At 33.3% G+C, this 14,639-nt stretch overlaps 1 protein-coding gene and 1 long non-coding RNA gene across 2 annotated transcripts; both read right to left on the reverse strand.

The window, feature by feature from the left end:
- Nucleotides 1-38: 38 nt before the first annotated feature.
- LOC147793789 (uncharacterized) lies at nucleotides 39-2,348 on the reverse strand. Its single transcript, XR_015422443.1, has 3 exons — nucleotides 2,057-2,348; nucleotides 1,262-1,376; nucleotides 39-176 (listed from the first exon to the last, which is right to left on the reverse strand). It is a non-coding gene; the product is annotated as an uncharacterized LOC147793789 (long non-coding RNA).
- Nucleotides 2,349-3,632: 1,284 nt separating this feature from the next.
- On the reverse strand, nucleotides 3,633-7,148 carry LOC111807770 (phosphoribosylamine--glycine ligase). The gene is made up of 6 exons (XM_023693641.2): nucleotides 6,999-7,148; nucleotides 6,693-6,893; nucleotides 6,244-6,563; nucleotides 5,777-6,150; nucleotides 5,046-5,576; nucleotides 3,633-4,212 (listed from the first exon to the last, which is right to left on the reverse strand). Exons 3-6 carry the CDS (start codon nucleotides 6,527-6,529, stop codon nucleotides 3,799-3,801), a joined length of 1,605 nt encoding a protein of 534 aa, XP_023549409.2. The 5' UTR covers nucleotides 6,530-6,563; nucleotides 6,693-6,893; nucleotides 6,999-7,148; the 3' UTR covers nucleotides 3,633-3,798.
- Between the last annotated feature and the right edge of the window lie 7,491 nt (nucleotides 7,149-14,639).

The raw sequence follows: 14,639 nt of genomic DNA on the forward strand, positions 1-14,639 counted from the left end.
TAAAGAGAAGCAGAAGAGAATAATGTTTTGCTCACCTTACAGCTATGCTGAACCAAGCACATCCATATGATTCAAGGGAAGAAAGAAAAGTGGTTGGTGGCAAAAGAGAGCAAAGGAAGGAAAGAATGTGATATATACCACAATTATTCCTCATACATCTCTCCTCTTCAAATAACCTGTTGAGAGGAACCCATAACTTTTATCAGAAACACTAAAGCCATTTGCTGTACCACCATGAATTTCTTCTTTTTATTGTTATTATTTTATTTTTTTACTTTACTTTTAACAATCGTGTGTTTTGGGTTCCACTCCTACTATGCATATGCCCACTTCCCACTAATCTTTAGAGAGGTTTTGCCTACCAAAGCTAGCTTTAGAAGACAACAAGGGCCGTAAGGTAAGAGTTTTAAGTTATCGAGTTTTTCGAGTCCTTAAAGATGTTGGAGGGTATCTCCAAACGTCTCATCCAAGGCGTGCTTTAAGGTTACTTTCAATAGTTTTACCTTTAGATTCATTACTTAAGCCCACCGTTAACAAATATTGTCATTTTTTGGGTTTTTTCCTTTCGGGCTTCCCCTCAAGGTTTTTAAAACGTGTCTGCTAGGGAGAGATTTCTACACCCTTATAAAGAATATTTTGTTCTCCTCCCCGACGGATGTGGGATCTCACAATCCACCCCCCTTCGAGGCCTAGCATCCTCGCTGGCACTCTGTTCCCTTCTCCAATCGATGTGGGACCCACCAATCATCCCCCCCTTTGAGTCCCAACGTCCTTGTTGGCACACCGCCTCGTGTCCACCCCCTTCGGGGTTTAGCCTCCTCGCTGGCACATCGACCGATGTCTAACTCTATACCATTTATAACAACCCAAACCCACCGCTAACAGATATTGTTCTCTTTGGGCTTTCCCTTTCGAGCTTCCCCTCAAAGTTTTTAAAACATGTTTGCTAGGTAGAGATTTCCACACCCTTATAAAGAATGTTTCGTTCTCCATCCCAACGGATGTGGGATCTCACATTACTTCTAAGTCATTAAGTATTTAGTTGGGGCTTGCAGCTAGAATATTAGAGAATTGTTTCTATATAACTCTCTTAACCTAAGATGAACTCAATCCCCCCCCCCCCCCCCCCCCCCCCCCTTCCTTCTTCATTCTTCCCTTGTCCAAACATCACAACTCTTTACCTTGCACCATTGATGTTACAAGCAGTTTTATATTCATTTCTCTAATACAAAATTTATGATATTAATCCATTAGAACCCACCTGATATAGAAGGAACCAGAATTATGAAGCAAAGGCTTCTCTCCTTACCATAGGAATCAAAGTGTTGTTGAAAAAGAAAGCTTCAATCATTACAACACATTTGCTGCTCTTCTGCCTAAAATACATCGATTGAAGACATTTTTGTCAACAGAACAATCACCATGTTTGATAATAACAATGAAAAGCATATAAGTTTAGGATCACCACCATCAGTTTCAGCAAATGACCCCCCATTGTTAGAGAAGCCTCCGTCTATTAGTTCATCGAGATTCAAACACATAAAGTGTCTAAAGATGCTACAAAAGTCACACAAATAGAACAAAAAATGCCCAAATTCTGAAATATTTTATAGCTATCTCATCTCCCACTCTTCAAAAGCTAAACCAAATCAAAACAATGGTTCATAGCAAGAAGATTTGATGAAGTTTAAGATCATGGGTTCATTAATCCCTCTCACTAAACAGACAATCCATTTCATTTCATGTAAAAGGGCGCATCAGAAAAGAAAACCCAAGTTCCCATTTCCATGTAAGACATTTTTTAAAAGCAAATGGCCCCATGAAAAGAAAGCACACTAAAAAAGAGGTTGAAAAATAGATTGAAGCATATATCTATCTACCCTTTTCTCTTTTCTTTCCAATCCAAGTCCCCACTCTCAAGCATCCTTTTACTTTCCCAACAATCAAGCAAAAGAATTCCTCGATGTTCGAAACCAAACCAAAAACATAAATACAATTGTAATAAAAAAATCAACAGAAAAAAACAGCTACTGGGCGGCAAAAGGTTGAAAGTTACATTACTAAAGTTGTGATTTCTTCGACCTCTTCATCACATTCTTGGCTTCAATTTCCTTTTCCCCCATCCTTTAGCTGCGGACCCTCCACTTCAATGGCACGTGCTTCTCTCTCTCAGCTAAATGATAGCTATGGCTGAAGAACAGGAAGGTCACCAAGGAATTCTGAGTGAAAATGATTGTGGGGTTTTCACTTTTTGATTATTGTTTCTTCCTTGAGCTACGCGTAGGCTCAAATAAAGAGAAAATAATTCAGGGAAGAAAGGAATGTGTTAGTTTTTTCTTCTGTACTTGCGGTGAAAGAAAAGGAAATAACGCATCAATTTTCCAAACCAAAATTTTATCATTTCCTTTAAATTGCATTTTAGTCCCTCACCTTTTCGAACTTTGCTATTTCAGTTAAAAATGTATATTAAAAATAAAGGTGACTACAAAAAAAATAATTATTTTTTGAATGGTTGAAAACAAAAATAAATATTTTAAAATTTTAGGGACTAAAATTAATATTTTGAAACATCAAGGACAAACCTGAAATATTATCCTTTTTAAAATAAAAAAGCACTTAATCCTTAATCCTTAAGCTTCAAGGGCAAGCTTTTCTTAGACTTTATTTATATTTTTTTAAAAAGGGAATTAAAACAATAAATATAATTTATAATTTATTAAATTGTATATATATATATATACACTTTATTATAGATATTGGGGAATGATAATATTGAAATTATTTGTTAATAATAATACTTAGTTCATGATTGCTTTGACACCAGTTATTAATTGCAGTGTTTATTGTGCAAATATAATGGTGGATTAAATATTATTTATTTATTTATTTAAATTAAGTTTTTAATTTCCATAAAAAAACATGAAATAATTATAAGAGTCTGTTTTCTAAGTGAAATCATTGTCCATTATGAGGGTAAGGAATATAAGTCATGTGAAGAAGTTCCATTGGTTTTTTACAACTCTTTATTTACAAAAGTGCACCACCCACGTGAGTTTTTTTTTTTTTTTTTTTTTTTTTTTTTTTAATTAAATTTCGAACGATCCACGTTTTTTATGAAAAAAAATAATGTAATTGGTTCGAAAAAAAATGAAGCATATGTAAAGTTATTCCAATTTTAGGCCGAAATTCCATCGTTATTGTCTTGCAACCTAATTTATAACCATGATTTTTATGCGTATGTATGTTGTACAAACATGTACCTATCTTCTCGTAGTTTAGTTGCGTAAGAGTGCATATCATATATACAGGCCCGAGGACAAGGTATTTGCCTAGTGAATTCACATGCATGTACGTAGGTCATGTGTAGAGAAGTACTATGCATTCAAACCTACCAGACATGATTTTAGGTTCCACAAAACATAAAACCTTAGTTGTATGGGTTTACATTTTCTTACCCCAACAATGAAGTCACTTATTCGGTATTTTTAAAAAGGCGAGAGTTTCATGTAACATAGCAACGTTTGTTAGGAAAGCCACGGAGTAAAGTCCTAGACAGTCTTCTCCGCGTTTTAGTTACATTATCGTTATAAGGATAGCTTAGTGACAATTAGGGAAAAGACAATGATCCAAGCTAGAAAAACATCCACCACTTACATAAAACCCAAATTTTCCCTCAAGAACAGGAGATATCAGAGACAAATAGATAGTATAGGGCCTGTGAATTTATTCATGAGGATGTGAGAACTAATATATGATCCTATACTCTTAACCAAATGCCAAAAATTTCAAATCTCTGCACTATTCCTTCAAAGAAACTTGTTTTTCTAGAGCTCTCCACCCTATATCCCGCCTGTAGAACCCGCCCGACCAACGGATTTCCTCGACTGCTCGGTATGCTCTGTCCTGTGCCTCTTCGATGTCTTTGCCCTTTGCAGTAATCCCAAGAACACGCCCACCAACAGCAATGAAGTTGTTTTCAGGGTCCAAAGAAGTGCCAGCATGAAATACCTTAACAGATGGAGCAACAAGCTCTGCTTCTTCGAGGTTTCGAATCACAGTTCCCTTCTCGTATGCCCCGGGATAGCCCTTGCTCGCCATTACCACCACCATCGCAGACCCCGGGGACCAATCCAGTGAAACCCCACTTAGCTCTCCTCTACAAGCAGCAAGAAGAACTTTTGCAAGGTCTGATTGGAACCTGACCATCAGCACCTGTTTCTCATCATGGCCAGAGGTCAACAATCAGAAGCATGTCAAGAACATATAAATTAATGAAAAGGAGAAGCTATGATGCTAACATGCTTTGGTTTTCCAGTGTAATACAATGGAAAGCTTACAACCAAATAATATATATGCCTCACCAGTGAAAGTTAGCATTTTACTTGAGGATGAATGAAATACAACTATCTCAAAGCAACACAATGTCACAATGCCCCCCGACGCTCCGTTCATAAGGAAGCACTTCTTCGTTCCTGAATTCGAACTACGGGAGCTAGAAATTAAGGGATTTAAGGATGCAATCCCTAGTGATGTGTGATGATCCTTCTCACTATTATTCCAACCGGGCACCCCTTTAAGGATGCAAAAGCTTTGTTAGGAACGAATATCACTCGAGCTTTCTTTTGGGTATTATGGAAGGAAAGAAACTATAACAGCCCAAACCCATCACTAGTAGATATTGTCTGCTTTGGTCGATTACGTATCGTCGTCAACCTCACAGTTTTAAAACACGTCTGTTAGGGAGAGGTTTCCCCACCCTTTTAAAGAGTGTTTCGTTCCCCTCTCCAATCAACGTGGGATCTCACATAAACAAAGGATGTTCATGGACAAAAAGCACACCCTTGACAGGTTCTCTTGGTGTATATTATCAGTCATTTTCGCTTCATGTAGTTACGCATCCCCATTAACAATTTGGGAATGCCTTTTTCATCGTGAATTTACCATCCCTTTGTTCGAGTTTCCTTAGAAGTATATAGTAATGTATGTGCAAGGTGCATATGGCTAAATTAAACACAAAACATTAGTTTTAGGGAGCGTCAACTAACCTGACACTCGGGATCTCCAAAGCGTACGTTGTATTCGATCAACTTCGGCAAGCCAGACTTCTTCTCAATCATCAGACCAGCAAACAAAACCCCAACAAATTTGCAACCCTCTTTTGCCATTCCTTTTACGGTAGGCAGAATTATAGAATCCATAACTATACTTTGAAGTTCCCTCGTCACGATAGGAGCTGGAGAGTAAGCACCCATGCCACCGGTGTTGGGTCCGGTGTCACCGTCCCCAACTCTTTTATGATCCTGAGCAGATTCTAGGGGTATGGCATTCTCTCCATCTACAAGAGCAAAAAAAGATGCCTCTTCTCCTTCCAGGTATTCTTCAACAACAATACGACCACCAGCAGAACCAAAAGCACCCTCCACAAGCATTGCATCAACAGCTTCATAGGCCTCCTCCAATGTCATAGCAACAATAACTCCTTTTCCAGCAGCCAATCCATCGGCTTTGATGACTATTGGAGCGCCTTGTTCTTGAATATATTGCTTTGCTGCAGAAGCGTCGGTAAATGATTGATACTGGTACCAAGTAATCCACGAGACAGACGATAGTCAGATATAAACAAAGACATTAAGCGATAGGTCAATAAAGGAAAGTTATTTAATATCTCAGCCCAAGCCCACCACTAGCAGATATAGTGACAAATATGCAGCATGAACTTGGCTAAGAACTAGGCAAACAAGTACAAGGTATAGAGCCAAGATCAATAAAACCAAACCTTTGCAGTGGGGATTCCATATTTATTACACAAATCCTTCATGAAATTTTTGGAGCCTTCCAAAGCAGCAGCCTCAGCTGAAGGGCCAAAAGTAGCAATCCCAGCCTTCACTAAATCATTTGCAAGCCCTGCAACAAGAGGGGCCTCAGGACCTACAACAACCAATCCTACATTCCATTTCCGACAGAACAAAATGACAGCATCGCTATCGGAGACGTCGAGCTCAGGAATACAAGTGGCATAGCCCGAGCTCGATATCCCAGCATTGCCTGGCGCACAAAACACAGCATCACAGGAAGGAGATCGCTGCAATGCATAGCAAAGCGCATGTTCTCTCCCTCCTCCACCAATCACCAATACAACAACTCGTTCATCTGCAAGTATTAGTTAACAAAAAAAAAAAAAAAAAAGTTTCAACCATCTAAATCATCCAAACAATACCAATATTTTAAAAAACCCCAAATTACCATCGACTTTATTAGAAGAGGTTGACGCCTCTGAGCTTACAATAGAGCAATTGATGACATGATATGAGAAACGTGAGCGATTGTGGAAGCGAGAATCCTTAGGTGGAAGAGAATTAAAGCTGAGGGATCCAACAGAGAAAGAACTTGCAGAGTTAGAGACTAAATTGCATCGGCCATTGGGCACAAACCCATTAAAGAATCGGACACGATTCTTAATCTGGCTGCCCCTGTCAATGCTACACAACTTAAAAGATCCTCCTCCAAGGTTAAAAGTGGTGCAAGACATAACTCACTACAACTTTCTTCTTTCAAAATTGACCCTGAAAACCGCAGAGATAAATCAAGAAATTTAGGCGATGGAATTCAAACCAAAGCTAAGAATCATGGGCAATCTTTCATATCCCTATTTCATTGAAAATTTCAATGACCCTTCAGAGAAGGCGACATACCAATAAGAAAACGACCCCGAAGAAAGCTTTTCAAGGGACAACCCAAACGGAAAAGGCGTGAAGTACAAAAGATAGAGTACTAAAATAGAGAAAATCGTATTCTGGAGCGGTTCAGTGGTCAATGGGGAAAACCCAATAGCTGAATCGATAGTTTTCACAATCCAGTGGGTTAGTCCAATGGTATCTGCTGCAAGTAGAAAACTGTGGATGGCGTAAGGAGCAGTAAAATTTGTGCGTGTTTGCTTATTATAATGAAATTACAAACCCAAAGTTGAAACGTAGAAAGAGAGGAAGAACACAACTTACCTTTTTCGAAGCTTAAAAATGGAGAGTTATTTGGATAAAGAAGAGGGAAGGCGAAGAGAGGTGGTTCAGAGCATCTTCAGAACTCTTAGTAAAAGTGAGAATTTCTTCCCTTCAAAGAGAGGGAAACAAAGAATCAACTCTTTTTAGTTTCTATATCAATGTTAGAAGGTCTTCTTTAGGGTTTTACTTCCAATATTGATATAATTGTTATACAAGATTCAAAAATCGAACATTTTACTCGAAAACATATATTAATTACATACTCACGTAGAATATAATCTTATTCCACCCTCTAATACTCTTTGGAAGACATTAGCCGGCGAAACTTTGTGACTTTCTCGTTGTAATAGATTGTGATAGTGAAAAAGTTTTCAACGTTGTCCGACACATGTTTTACAGTAGACGGTGTACTTGATTAATTGTAGATGTTCCTACGAGAAAGACTATGCTCGGTTTTTTAAATATATTTATTTATGAATTTCTAAGTTTATAAGCTTTTGATTTTATGTTAATTCTACTAATTTTACACGTGTTTCATTACTTTAGGTCTTTATGCACGCGGTTGGTAGGAGCCTTGAAGGTAGAAGATTATCGGTTTGGTTGGACCATGCATGCGGTCGGTTGGAGTTAGAAGATGGCCGGTTTGGTTGGACCTGTCCAATCTAATCGAATTAGATCAGTTTTGGTTCAATTGGCCCATTTGACCTCATTTTGACCATTTTATATCATAAGGCCCAATACAAAATTTTATATTAGGGCTAAAATAGTGATCCATAGTTGGATTTGGCAAGATAAAACTTCCATTAATATATTGCAAAAAGAAAATTACAAATTAATAATAATAATAATAATAATAATAATAAAGTTGTTTCTTTTTAACTTCCAATAGATTTAATCCATTAATTATTTGGATGTTTGTTTGTTATAATGTGGAAAGGATGTGGATATATATGTAATAATCTTAATTTTGTCAAAGGAGGCCCATTTTGCCTTTAATTTGAAATGTCCTATTTTTAATTAAAATTTAACTTTTCCCAACCATATTATTTGGTTTTTTTTATTAAAAAAAAAAAAAGAATAAAGTGAAAAAAAAAAGAAAAAAAAAAAGAAGATAGATGTGATATTTAAAAATATTTTAAAATGTCGAATATTTAAATGCATTAAGTAGTCTAAAAATATAAATTTAAAATTAAAGCATCCAACGAAAAAAAAATTGTATTTAATATATATATATATATATATATATATATATATATATATATATTGTGTTTATAAATATGTGTTTAGTGACACATTTTAAAATTTTATCAAATTTAAATGGGTTTAATGTGTGGTTAAAAAAATAATGTATAGTTTATGGGACTGAATTATATAATTTTCTCCCTTATTTTACATATTTTTATTCATAAAACCTTTATTATTTTTATATATTCAACAAATATATTTAGAAATTTATTTACTTAGAATCTTTAAAGTTGTCCTTTTCGTGGTATGAAATGGTGCAGACTCTCCATTAATTATGAACTTTTGGAAAAATAACTAATTAATTATTTTCCACCAATAACAAATTATTCGAAAATAGTTTTTTTTTTTTTTTCTTTTTTCTTTTTTTAGATACGAGGGCGAGAATGGGTTGACTTTATTTAAATTATATAGACCCAGGAATATCTTCTTTTTCCTTTTTCTTTTTCTTTTATTTTCAAAATTAAATCGAGGAGTTTTAGAGAGAAATGAAAAAGGTAACTGAGGAAGAGAAATAGTTTTTAAAGTTTTATTTTTTTTAATGTCTAATAATTCAAATGTTTAATTAAAATAATAATAATAATAGGAAATAAATTATTAAAAAGATATGTTTATTTTTTAAAAATATTAACTTGAATTTAAAAAATGCTTATAAAAATAGATAACAAAACAAATAAACACAAAAAGTATATTAATAAGAAAAAAATTAAGCATGGAAATACTGTTTTACCTAAGTTTCTTATTTTATAATCTAATTTTTACATGTATAAAAAAACATAAGCTAAATTTTGAAAAATAAATGAAAAATTCAAAAAACTAGCCCAATTTTCAAGAATTATAAACAATTTTTTTTTTCTTTTATCAAATTTTTTTTTTTTTTTCAATTCAACATTTATTTAGTAGGAAGTAGAAGAATTCAAACGTCTAACCTTTCATTCAAAGGTACACCTTATATGTTAGATGAGCTATATTTATTTTAGCTATCAAAATTTTAAAAACTTATTTTTTTTCTTCTAATATTTGCTTAAAAACAATGGTGAAAAAAAGTAAACAAGAAAATATATAAATGGTAAAATAAAATAGTAAGGAGAATTAAATATTATTATTATTATTATTATTTGGTATAAAAATGAGAATATTTGTAAAACATAAAATAAAAAATAGATAATGTAGAAAATCCAAGAATTGACTGAATATTTATATGGAAGGATAAAGTGAAGAACGTGACATGGATTTCCACCTATGTCGGCTGGCTGCCTCACTCCCACATGCTATCAGCCTTCGGTATAGTTTTAGTCAACTTTTATTTTTATTCGCTACATAAATTATACCAAATATTCCATCTCGTTTTAATTTAGACTGATTTCTCTTCATTAACTAAATGAGACTGGAATAGGAATTATATTCTCCGTCGTCATATCCGACCTTAACTTCACCTCAATGGCCTTCTTTTGTGTGTATGTATGTAGAAGAATATGTTGTAATATTTGGATTTTGAATTTTTGAAAATTAGGTTAAACATTAAGTTATATTTTTTCTTATAAAATATTATTGAATTTATTTAGGATGTTTTACATTTTTAATAAGATTATTATTATTTTTTAAATATATATACACAAAAAAGAAAAAAATTATCGGTAGAGAAATCATGTCTCGTCCTCTATAAAAATAAATGGAGAACTTTACGAGGATGAGAATGAAATAAAAGACAATGACAAATACAAGACGACCTCTTCATCTCCGCTCTACTCATAAACATTTTTATCTGCGATAATTGTATTGAAAAAATGAACGGAGTGATTAATTATAATAATGATCAGCGCTTTTGACCAGAAAATTATAATATATTGCACATTGACACCTTTAATTTATGACATCAGTAATATTAAATAATAAAAAAGGTGTCCATTTATTCTCTCTCTTGGTCATGTGAACCTTTTTTTTTTTTTTTAAGGAATAAAATATATAATTTTCGTTTTTGTGGTCAAGGAATAAAATCATATTAAGGAATATTTCCTTAAATTAATCAATACTATTAAAACAAATTAGTTTTTAAAGATGGCTTTGATTTCTACTCTTCAAATGTGTGGAAATAAATTTGTAATTTTACTTCAAATATTAATTTAATTTATTTTTAAAATACTATATATTTTACTATTTTTTCTTCCATAAATATAATATATTTAAACTATTTAAATCATATTAGATTTATTTAATTTGATTCCAAAATTAAAATTTATAGAAAAATTATAAAAGTTTCATGAATTATTTCATCGAAGAACCAAAAATATTTTAAGATAAGATACGTATCTCCCACCTGTGGTCTCAAAGCATTTATTCTAAGATAAAAGATAAATATACTAAATATTCTTCAATTTAGTCTTAATCTCTTAATTTTTTTTTTAATTTATCTTCAAAATATTATATTTTAAATTGAGCCCCTCAGTTTTTTTTTTTCTTTTTTTTGTTATTTATTATTATTTGAAAAAAGAACCAAACGTTATTAAAAGAAAAGTACAAAATAAAATCCTTTTTTTTTTTTTATTGTCCATTAAATTATTGAGACACTCACAATTGACACGTGTACACAATGATATAAGCACCTAAAAACAATTATTTATTTAAAAAAAAAAAATCTTGTGATTTGAAAAAAAGGAATGATACAGTTGAAAAGTTGATGGGGTTGGAATTTGGAATTAGTGGTTATAATGAAACCGAAGGCTTAAAACACTTCTTTCTTGAAACCAATGAATTAGGACAAAATTAGGGTTTTTATGTAAGATGATAAAATTCCTCAAATTTATGATATCTAAGATTATAGTTGCTTGCATGTGTTACTCAACTTTGGATTGGAGACTACCAAAGTTGGGCATTAAATTTTAATATATGATATTATCTAAAAATATATTCTCATAAAGTAGAAGATCTTAAGGTAGATTCTACCACTGCTTTTTTATCCAATGGAAATCCGCCATATCAAAAGGGTTGATTTCATCACCATCTAATGAAGATTAACATAAAAAAGAATAATAAGTTGTAGTTGGTAGATACAAGGATAAGGTTTAATAGAGAGATAACTATTAACATGTAAAAATGTTTGTTCTGTCGTATGGTCGTGTTATCTTGTGTTTTAAAGTTACATACAACAAAATTTGGAAACAATTCGATGAAATGTAAGAAGTTTTCGATATGAGCTCTTTTCCACCGAGGTTGTAGTATGCTCTAAGGATTGGGCTTTTCGCCTATTAAAATGGTACGTGTGTTGGATTCAGAACGTCTTGAGATAGTTCGATTCACTGAAGACTAAAATATCGATACAAAAATGGGTATAAATTATATATACACAATAGCACTCTCTATTATTGGTGGTAGCCTTGATTGTTCTTCCACAAAGGAGATGGTAGAGGTGATGATGTTGTTTCCATAGGTGATAGATATGATAGATATGTTAAAAAAATTTATGGCTACTTTTGAGGGCCACCTTAATGAGTATTGATGTGTTGCCCTTCTTGCTTAATGCCTTCTTGGATGCTTCTCTCATAATTTCTTTGCCCTTCCAACCTAAAACATTTTGTGCAAAACCCATCGTCTTTTCTTTCTCTTTCTTCTAACTTTCATACTACTCATCACTATTTCTTTTTCTCCTTTTTATTTTGAAAATGTATCGTAAATGGGTTTCGAGTATGTTCTTTTTAGTAGATTCCCTCCATGTTTCTACTTGATCTTATCTTAAATTTGTCCATAAGAGGTTGGTCTCTCAATTCGATAAAACTTTAATAGCCCTTAAATATATATATAACATAATATCAATCTTTGTGACCATACATAGAGAAAGAATCAGTACTTTCAACTGCGTAATATTTCGTCTTTGTGACCATACACAAAGAAAAAATCAGTACTTTCAACGACGTAATATTTCGTCGTTGATGACAAAATAAAGGTGTTGCTTTAAGAGTTAGCATCATTGTATATGAGAAATGGTTGATACTACAAAATTCTCCATATCTTTTATCATCACATATTTTGACTTCAGCATTGAAGTCACTTTCACAAGAACCACTTTACAAATGCCCTTTCTATTTTGCCACACAATCACTGAAAAAAAAAGTTATCTTGACATCTACCATACCCCATTTCTCATTTCTTTCTATCTCTTTTTACTTGTAAAAACAATCACATATACATATGGTAATAACTTAAAAGAGTACAACGTTCAAAATGTTATGCCATTTTTAATATTTAATACCATACATAAAGTTTACCAATCTATATAACCAAAATAGTGATTCCATCTACGTCTAAAAAAAATAGTTAGAAACAAGCACAAAAAACAAGAAACCAAAAGGAAAACATATACAAAATTAAAGAACAACATATTCACAATTTTTTAAAAATATATATACATAAAGATACACATGATGCTCAACTCAAGAGAGAAATGAAAAGTTTGTCAAAGATGCCCTTCACCAAAACTCATATTGTGTAGTCCCAATGGCATGCATTGGCAATGGCAATAGAAATGGGCATTGCTATTACCAAGAAAAGCAAAAGGGTGACCACAATTTTCTTTTGGGTGCGTTCACAAATGGTTCTTTAGATCACAGTGAGAGAGACACCCTAGAAAGACAGTGACCCTTCAAAATGGAAGGCCCACACATTGCATCTGCATGAGAGATAAGGACTTGTCAAACGGCACTCTTGCCCAAGTCTCCCTTCTGTGAAAATCACTTAGTGGGGGTGTGTGTCTGTATCAATTTCACCCTCCCTTCCTTCTAACTCTCATAACCTAGGCCAACAGTCACCACTCTCATTATTATGTTCGTAGTCCTCATGTCTACTGGGTGTATTTTGTACTATACTAACATATTCACCCACTTATCACATATTTGCATTAGTATCGATATTTCTCATCAGTGCTAATCGACGTTGATGACAAGACCCAACAAATATCGACATTTTTCATCAACGTTGATGATTCGACCCAACAAGAGATAGATGACCAGTCCTCCATAGTGACTATCAATATAAATCTAGGAAATGACATGAGACAGCATACTCTACCAAATTCAAACGATAATGGAAAATTTAATTTTGTATATACATTCATAACAATTATATTTTGAAAATAGTTCTACTTTTTTTAAAAAAGAAACAAATATGACTAAACTTTATGGATCAATTAAATTTGATACATCAAGGGGGAACTACCCTGCATTAAAAGGAAAAAAAAAGGTGGAAAGCAACATGGATCCCAAAATATAATTCCTAAATGTAGATCACAAAAAAAAAAAAAAAAAAAAAAAAAAAAAAAAAAAAAAAAAAAAGCACTGTCTTCTATGCAAGAGGAGAAGGGAAGGAAGGGATGAGTACCGGTAGAATTTTCACTGGTTCTTCCTTTTTTAAGAGGAAGATCAAAAGCAGATTACATCTGCTGCTCTGCTTTTACTTTACAGCTCTCTCTTTAAGACTATTCCATCTTCTAATAAAGCTTTCAAATCCCACAATTTTTTACATGGATAATTGGTCCACCATTGTAGGGCAACTAGGAAGAAGGAATAAAGTTGAAGAAATCATTTGAATTTAGAAATATAAGCTAACAGTAATTTCCCTCAATTAAAAATGAATGAATAAATAAATAAATAAAAGAAGCTCCCTCTGACCTACTGGCTCCTTCTACTTCCCCTGCCTGCTGCAGGTTGCATCCCTTCCATCATTATAGATTGATCATTCAACACCATCGTAATGATGTATTAATAATCATCATCTTCTTTTCCACCCACATGTTACCAACTCTTCATTATTTTAGCTCTGGTAAATATTTTCTTCTAAAGTGGATAACTTTTATCATATGATCGTTAAACGCCGAAAAAAAGGGATCATCACAATGGTTTTGAATCATCTTCCTTGTAACATTCTTTTTCTTGGCTTAGAAGAATATATTCTTTGTAGTCAGAATTTAAAGAGGTATAGGATTAGGAAGGAACATCATTTGGTATAATCGGATTCTTGGTTAAAAAAGGTTTAATGTTTCTCTCTCTCTCTCTCAAGATTCACCCCTTTTAAAGAGAAATTATTGAACAGAACCAACACAATGATGGTTATGTCTGGGTAAGATTATGTCGGGAAGCAAAAACTTCATCTGGGAGTGACATTATGGGCGAGTTTGAGTTGAGGCCTAGAATGTACAGAGGGCAGGCAGTACTGTCCTGAATTTACTGGTTAGTTTTCAGGTTGGTAGGCCGATTTGGAGGAGAGAATAAAAGATGAGACAAAACTAAACATATCAACAATATCAGAGTCATTTACCAAAAGCTTGAGGACAACTGAGCTATTTTTATTAATGGAAAGTGCAAATCCTTCAGTTGAGCTATCTCTCTCATTCAAAGCAATAAAGAGCAT

Source organism: Cucurbita pepo, chromosome 1, assembly GCF_057944985.1.
Source record: "Cucurbita pepo subsp. pepo isolate OVF chromosome 1, ASM5794498v1, whole genome shotgun sequence".
NCBI lineage: Eukaryota > Viridiplantae > Streptophyta > Magnoliopsida > Cucurbitales > Cucurbitaceae > Cucurbita > Cucurbita pepo.

What these genes read in the sequence shown, in the direction of transcription:
- LOC111807770 (XM_023693641.2), bottom strand. Translation starts at nt 6,529, where the DNA reads ATGTCTTGCACCACTTTTAACCTTGGAGGAGGATCTTTTAAGTTGTGT. An exon ending in CTCTTCTAATAAAGTCGATG is followed by an intron (nt 6,151 to 6,243) that starts GTAATTTGGGGT and finishes TAATACTTGCAG; the next exon opens with ATGAACGAGTTGTTGTATTG. An exon ending in TTGGAGATCCCGAGTGTCAG is followed by an intron (nt 4,213 to 5,045) that starts GTTAGTTGACGC and finishes GATGAGAAACAG; the next exon opens with GTGCTGATGGTCAGGTTCCA.